A 7,470-nucleotide genomic window follows, 5' to 3' on the forward strand; every position below is an offset into this window, starting at 1 on the left:
GCCTGTAGTCCCAGCTACTCGGGAGGCTGAGGCAGGAGAATGGCGTGAACCCGGGAGGTGGAGCTTGCAGTGAGCCAAGACCGCACCACTGCACTCCAGCCTGGGGGCAGAGCGAGACTCCGTCTCAAAAAAAAAAAAAGAAAAGAAAAGAAAAACTGATAAATTGGACTTTATAATATTAAGGATTTTTGTTCATCAAAAGATACAATTAAGAGAGCAAAAAGGCAAACCACAGACTGAGAGAAGATATTCATGCAATTGACATATACACACATGCATATCCTGTTACAAGTCAATAAGAAAAAGACAGAAACTTCCATTTTAAAATAGTCAAAATATTTGTTCAGGGCCTTCAATAAAGAAGATATTTAAATGGTCAATAATCACGTAAAAAGATGATTAACATCATTGCTCATTAGAGAAATGCAAACTGAAACCACAATGAAATAGCACTAGACACCCACTAGAATAGCTCACATTAAAAAGGGCTGAAAATACCTAATGTTGGCAAGAATGCCGAGCACCTCAAATTCTCATACCTTACTAGTGAGGCTAAAAAGCAGTTCAACAATGATATGATTCGGCTGTGTCACCACCCAAATCTCATCTTGAATTATAGCTCCCATAATCCCCAGGTGTTTTGGGAGGGACCCAGTGGGAGGTAATTGAATCATGAGGGTTTTTTCCTGTGCTGTTCTCTGATATTAAATAAGTCTCACAAGATCTGATGGCTTTATAAAGAGCAGTTCTCCTGCACATACTCTCTTGCCCGCTGCCATGTAAGACGTGCCTTTGCTCCTCCTTCACCTTCCACCATGGTTGTGAGGCCTCCCCAGTCATGTGGGAGTGTGAGTCCATTAAACCTCTTTTTCTGTGTAAATTACCCAGCCTCAGGTATTTCTTCATAGCAGTATGAAAATGGACAAACACAAACAACTTTGGAAAAATATTTAGCAGTGTCTACTAAAACTAAATACATATATACTCATGACTCAGCAATTCCAAGCCTAGGTATATTTCCAAGAGCAATGAGTCCATATGTGCATCAAAAGGCATGTACAATAATGTTCATAACAGGTTTCTTAAAAGCCCCAAACTGGAAAACAGCCCAAATGTTCAGCCACAGTAGAATAGCTCAAAAGTGGTGTTATAGTCATACAAAGAAATTCTACATAACAATAAAAGAAAATGAATTCCTTATACCTAAAGTAACATGGATAAATCTCGCAAACAAAATGATGAAGAAAAGAACACAAACACAAAAGAATGCATTCTGTATGCTTCCATTTAAATAAAGTTCAATAAACCAGCAAAATTACTCTGGCATAAAAGAGCTTTCTGGGGTGCTGGAAATGTTTTATAATTTGATGTGTGTGGTGGTTACATGGGTGTACACATATGTTAAAATTTGTTGAGCTCTCTACTGAAGTAGAGCTTGACATTGAAGTAGTGTTCTTCACTGTATGTAAAATTATACCTCAATACAAAATTAAATTAAAAGACATGTACACAAATGATTATAGAAGCATTTTTATCATAGTTTCAAATTGGAAACAACCCGAATATCCATCAGTAGTAGAATAAATAAATTGTAATGTATTAATATTGTAGAATGCTATATGAAAGTGAAAAATAACCAACCACTGACATACACAGAAACATAGATGAATCTCAAAGACATAATATTGAGTAAAAGAAGCTGGACTACATGACCCAGCAATTCCACTCCTAGGTATATCTCCAAAAAGGTGGAAAGCAGGGGCTCAAGCAGAAACTTGTACATCAATCTTCATAGCAGCAATATTCACAACAGCCAAAAATGGAAACCACCAAAATGTCCATCAATACATGAAAGGGTAAACAAAATTTGGTATATCCCTAGAATGGGATGTTATTCAGTCATAAAAAATAATGTATGGATACATGCTATGATATGAGTGAACCTTGAACACATTATGCTAAGTGAAAGAAACCAGACACAAAGGGACCAACATTGTATGATTCCACTCATATGAGGTGTCTAGAATAGGTAAATTCATAGAGACAGAAAATAGAATGGTGGTTACCAGAGGTTAAGGGGAAAGGAAGTTATTAATCAGTACAAAGTTTCAGTTTGAGATAATGAAGTAGTTCTGGAAATGAATAGTGGTGACGGTTGCACAACAATGTGAATATATTTAATATCACTGAATTGTACATTCAAAAAGTTTACAATGGTCAATTTTATGTTATGTATATTTCATCACAATTTTTTTAAAAAGAAGCTGGACACAAAAGAATACATATTGTATGCTTCCATTTATACAAAATTCTAGAACAGGCAAAATTAATGTATGGTAAGGTCAGGATAGTGGTTGCCTTTGGATGGGGTATTGATTAGAAGGGGGCAACAGGGAACTTCCTAGAGGGCTACCTATATCTTGGCCAGGGTGGTAGTTACATGGATGTATGCATATGTTAAAAAACAAAAATCTGGCTGTCACTTTACAGTATATAAATTATATTTCCATTTAAAAAGAAAAGAGGAGAAACTCAGAAAAACTGTCATTTAAAAGTTGCTTGCATTTTTTAAATCCCTTGATTATGGAGATTTAGGCTCATCTGGAGGCAGATTCTCTCTTTGAGGAAGTCAGCAAAGTTGGCCCTTTCATTCTCACTGCTGTAAAGCAGAAGCTCTGCATTTTTTCCAGGCAGAACTACGACACACCTTAAACCTGAAGCAGAGATTCAGCTTCTTGCCTTGGTCACTCAAAGTCGGGGAGGGGGGAGTAAATCAGAGATGCTTTTAGGAATCTTAGTGGCTTTTGAGAGTGAAGGGGAACAGGATAAGGGAGAGAGGAGCAGAAAAAAAAATGTTTCTAGGCTGTGAAGGAACTGATAAGGAACTGGGGTGGAAGTGCTGCTTGTTCCTATCCAGGTGATTATGGGCGCGGAGGTGGAGGCGCTGTGGCTCAGGCAAGTTTGATGACAGCAGCTGCAGGAGATAAACAGAGATGGTGGAAGTGGCTGCTTTCAAGAGACTTGGTATGACTTTCAGGAGACTTGGTGTGAGCCGGTTGCTTCAGGCACTGGGGAAAATTGCGGAACAAAGTTGTAATAATGGCAGATAATTTTCGTCACCTCTCTCATCTCTCAAAACCTTGCACCCCGTAAACCCCTGGAGAGTGGCAGTTTGGAGCATTGGGACACAGTACCCTTGGTTTGGACACTTGCAGTCTCATGCAAAACAACCTCTTGGGTGTGAGTGGAGAGTGAGAACACGGAATACATGGATGGGGAGCTGACCATAGCCAGTTTGTAAGTACATGAATAAACATCCCTTTTAGTTATGTTTTCTGCACAGAAATTTGGCACAGGGGTGCAGGCAGCCCTCAGGCAGGCAGCCCTTGATGGCTCAAACCACTTTAACTCGGGCATTAAACATTAAGATGACCTCAGTCTATCTATACTCACAGCCTGGGAAAGCCCAGATAGAACAACTGCATATGTGTAACTGTTTGTCTATATGTGCATGTGTTAAGTATGCATATTTTTTAAAATTATGTCCTACTGTATATTACTTTGAATTCAGTTTGATTTTGCTGATCAGTGTATTTTGAGCATTTCCTTATTGTCAGAGATTCTTTTGAAACTGTATTTCTAAGATTAGGAGCTTTGCCCAGTGGCTGGGGTCTTGCTACCCACCCCTGAGCTGGAGAGCAAACGACCAGCCCTCCTGCCTCTCACTCCTGTGCCTCCCCATTCCCTCATGAGCTCTGTTTCTTCATTCCAGAAGCCTTTGGGTCATGACATTATTGGGGCCTGGCTTCACTCCTTTCAGGGGAGTAAAAGGGGTCTCTTTTCAGAGCCATATCTGGTGCAGTTCAGATATCCAAGAGCAGGCAGGTCAGGTCATCCAATGCACTAGTGTGAAGAACAGCAACCCCAGCATGCTCCCCTCTCCCCACCACCTCTCCAGTTTGCTAAGTAAAGGGACTGAGGTGAGAGGGGTCAAGGGACTTGCCCTGGCATACAGCAAACTGGTAGCAGGGATGGAACTTGCACCAAGTCTTCTGATTCCCCATGGTCAATGCTTTGCCACCCCTCACCCTGTACACCCTCCCCGTAAGTAACTCCAGTGGAGAAATGAATTTATCAACAAACCACAAACTAAAGCCACAAAACACTTTTATTTAATTGCTACCACAAATACAGAATAGAATTAAGGCAGTATAATACATTTCCACTTATCCTCACAAGCTTTCATACAGTAAACTTTGCTTAAAGTATCTATTTGAATCAGCAATTGAAATTTTATTAAACAGCCATTTTCTTGAATTGTAGAGAAAATCATTTCCTGGTCTGTCAAGTGTGCTAATATAAGACATCTACGACTTAACATCGTGTATCACTGAACCTTGGCCAAGTGTGGTGGGATTGGCTGATGTTGGATGTGTGGTGGGATTGACTGGTGTCGGCATCTTTCTCCTCCTTGCCTCCCTCCCCATCCAGGAGGAATGCTCATTTACAACCTCCCAGCAGTATTCAATTCACTTCTTGCTGCCAGTCATTACTTCAAATTCCCTTTTGAATGAAAATAATAATGTAAAACTGTAAAAAATACCAGGTTGTTTAAAAAAAAATCTGTGGTAAAGAGTAGTTATGACTTATAATATTAAAATATTACCATAATTGATCCTAGCAACCATAAGATTGTATTTTAGGAGAAGAAACTAGTTTATGAATGGATTTATTTCTCTGGAACTAAATGAAAAAAAAATCCTGGCAAATGCTTAAAAGGTAAATAATTACAAATAAAGTAAAAACCTCTTATCATTTGCAACCATGTTTGACTATAAAAAGTACCAATGTTCGAATTTTCAAAAATTAGAAATAATTTTGTGTGCCCATATCTTTCCTTTTGCCATTTGATCTCATAGGCATAAAAAATGTATTTTTAATAAGAGCTTATCAAATTGTATTCTCCAAATAGGGGTCATATGTTGTTGCTGAAATTTAGGAAGAAACTTTCCAGTACTTGTACTTGACTACAATCGCTTTTCTGACTGCTATTAAAAGTATAATATAGAGTTACACATTTAAGAACATAAAGCTGTGCAGTCACATTAATGGAAGCCTTCACCACAACACACCTTTAGCATTGTGCATGCGCCCCTCTCCCAACCCCCTCAGGGAATGGGAGAAGAAAGCAGGAACAAGGCAGAGGAAATGAGGAAAGGGGAGGAGGGACACAAGAGTGGGAAAAAAATCAAAGTCTAAAATTTCAGGGATCACTGAGGACTGAAGGTTGACCATAGTTGGAAAGGGAGGTTTGGAACAACAGACATCAAACTTGAGGGAAATTAAGGTCCCTAAAATAGCAAGCACACACACACTCACGCACACACTTTAATAGAGTACATTAAGTAAAGGAGGAGTACGCCTGAAAGGTGGACGTAGCTTACACCATTTCTATGTGTCAGTGTCTGTGTCTAGGTGCAGTAAGGTATCTCACTTTGGATTACATATGCAAAACAAACTAGAAAGGTGACCACTGCCTGGCTACCTGTGAGAGCATTTTTCACACAGCCATTTCATCGGGATCATCTTCAACATCAATAACCACAACATCATGGTAATCATTGGTATTGGTAGTGACTACAGTAGTGTCAGGAAGGTCAGCGATGGTGTCAGGCTCCAGCTGGCTGGCAGCAGGCTTGGTGGGCCCACCGGCAGGGCTAGAGGCCGACGCAGGGAGGTCACTGTCGTCAGACTCAGGGTGGGCAATGGCAGGGATCTCAGGGCAGTGGGAGGCAGAGAGCTCAGGGTGGTCAGCAGCAGTGGGCTCAGGGTGGCTGGTGGTGGCAGGCTTGGGATAGTCAGCAGTGGTGGGCTCAGCATGGCTGGTAGCTGGCTTGATGTGGCCAGTGGTGGGTTTAGGGTGGCTGGTGGCAGCACTGAAGGCAGACTTGGAGTGGCTGCCAGCAGAGACATGGTGACCAGTAATGGGCTTGGGGTGGCTGGAAGCAGGCTTGAAATGGACAGAGTCACCCTTGAAATGGACAGAGGCAGGCTTAAAATGGACAGAGTCAGCCTTGAAATGGACAGAGGCAGGCTTAGGGTAGACAGTGGCAGATTTTGGGTGACCAGAGGCAGGCTTGGAGTGGCCAGAGACAGGTTTGAGGTGGCCAGAGGCAGCCTTGGAGTGGCTAAAGACAGACTTGTGGTGGGTAGAGGCAGATTTGCGATAGGCAGAGGAAGATCTGGAATGGGGCTTAGGGTGGCCAGAGGCATGGTCGGGGTGGCCAGCTGCAGCATCACCAGGTAATGGAACATTCCGGACATTCATCAGGGTTTCCTCCACAGTAGGACAGGCATGGGCATGGTCTTGTTCAAGGGCTTGTTCACGGGCTTGGTCACGAGCATGGGCACGGGCACGGGCCAGGGCATGGGCCTCCTGCATCTCACGAATATCACTGATGAGGCCAGAGAAGAATATGATAGGGTGCCGCATAGCATGGAAGATGGTCCAGTATTCTCTTCGGAAATTCTCATTGAGGAGCCCGTAGATCACAGCGTTGAGGCAGCTGTTGAAGTAGGCTATGAAGTAGGCTGCAAGATAAAGCCAGTTGGGGATCTTGCCTGCCATCTCCTTCGGACTGACAGCCACCAAGACAGTGAGCACATTGATAGGGCACCAGCACACTGCAAAGAGGAGGAAGATCACAAACATGGTTAGAAAATTTCGAACCTCAGCAAGTTGGTTGTCATGATTCTGCCCTGCAGGGTCACGGGCTGCCAGCACTTTGGTCCAGATCCTCACGTAGCAGAAACCCACGATGAGGAGAGGCAGGACGAAGTGGATGCAGACGACAGTAACAGTGAAGACAGGGTTGTTCAGATAGTTGAAGACGCAGGTGTAGGTGCGAGGATCATACTCAATGGTGCCAATGTACATGTTGGGCAGGACAGCCAGGATGGTCATGATCCAGGTGACGACCAGGTAGATGCAGGTATTGCGCACACTGAAGATCCGCTCATACTGGAGGCTGTGGCAGATGTAGCAGTAACGGTTGATGGCGATTGCCACAATGTTGAAGATGGAGCCGACCACACTCAGCCCTGTGACGAACCCGACCATCTGGCACTGTAACTGGCTCAGATCCCAGCCCCCAGTGGACATGGCATGCAGCATCAAAGGGTATGGGTAGATGGCCACCAACATGTCGGCCACAGAGAGACTAACCACGAAGATGTTGCCTGAAAAACATATCAAGGGAGGGAGAAAAGGGAAAGACAGAGAAGAATAAATGGTTTAAGTACAGAAATCTACACATTTAAGGTGCAGAGGAAGGCCAGCTGGATTATGACCATTTATAATTCTAGAATTATTTTAAAGAAATGCAGTTGTGTTTTTATTTTTATTTACAAGCAGGTCCCACATGGCTCTGATGAACAGCCAGGTTTGGGAGACCTGTACTTTGCCCACCT

The 7,470-nt window shown here is 42.7% G+C and overlaps 1 protein-coding gene and 1 pseudogene across 1 annotated transcript in view; one reads left to right on the forward strand and one right to left on the reverse strand.

Annotated features, from left to right (window-relative positions):
• Positions 1 to 3,427, forward strand: part of LOC108520129 (NGFI-A-binding protein 1 pseudogene) — a 49,829-nt pseudogene extending 46,402 nt beyond the window's left edge.
• Positions 3,428 to 5,315: 1,888 nt separating this feature from the next.
• Positions 5,316 to 7,470, reverse strand: part of LOC108520132 (melatonin-related receptor) — a 5,359-nt gene continuing 3,204 nt past the window's right edge. The window contains exon 2 of the mRNA XM_017859411.1: positions 5,316 to 7,239. Coding sequence (XP_017714900.1) covers positions 5,561 to 7,239 — 1,679 coding nt within the window. The 3' untranslated portion in view covers positions 5,316 to 5,560. The remainder of the gene's footprint in view (positions 7,240 to 7,470) is intronic.

The sequence above is a fragment of the Rhinopithecus bieti genome, unplaced genomic scaffold (assembly GCF_001698545.2).
Source record: "Rhinopithecus bieti isolate Rb0 unplaced genomic scaffold, ASM169854v2 scaffold_50837, whole genome shotgun sequence".
Taxonomy (NCBI): domain Eukaryota; kingdom Metazoa; phylum Chordata; class Mammalia; order Primates; family Cercopithecidae; genus Rhinopithecus; species Rhinopithecus bieti.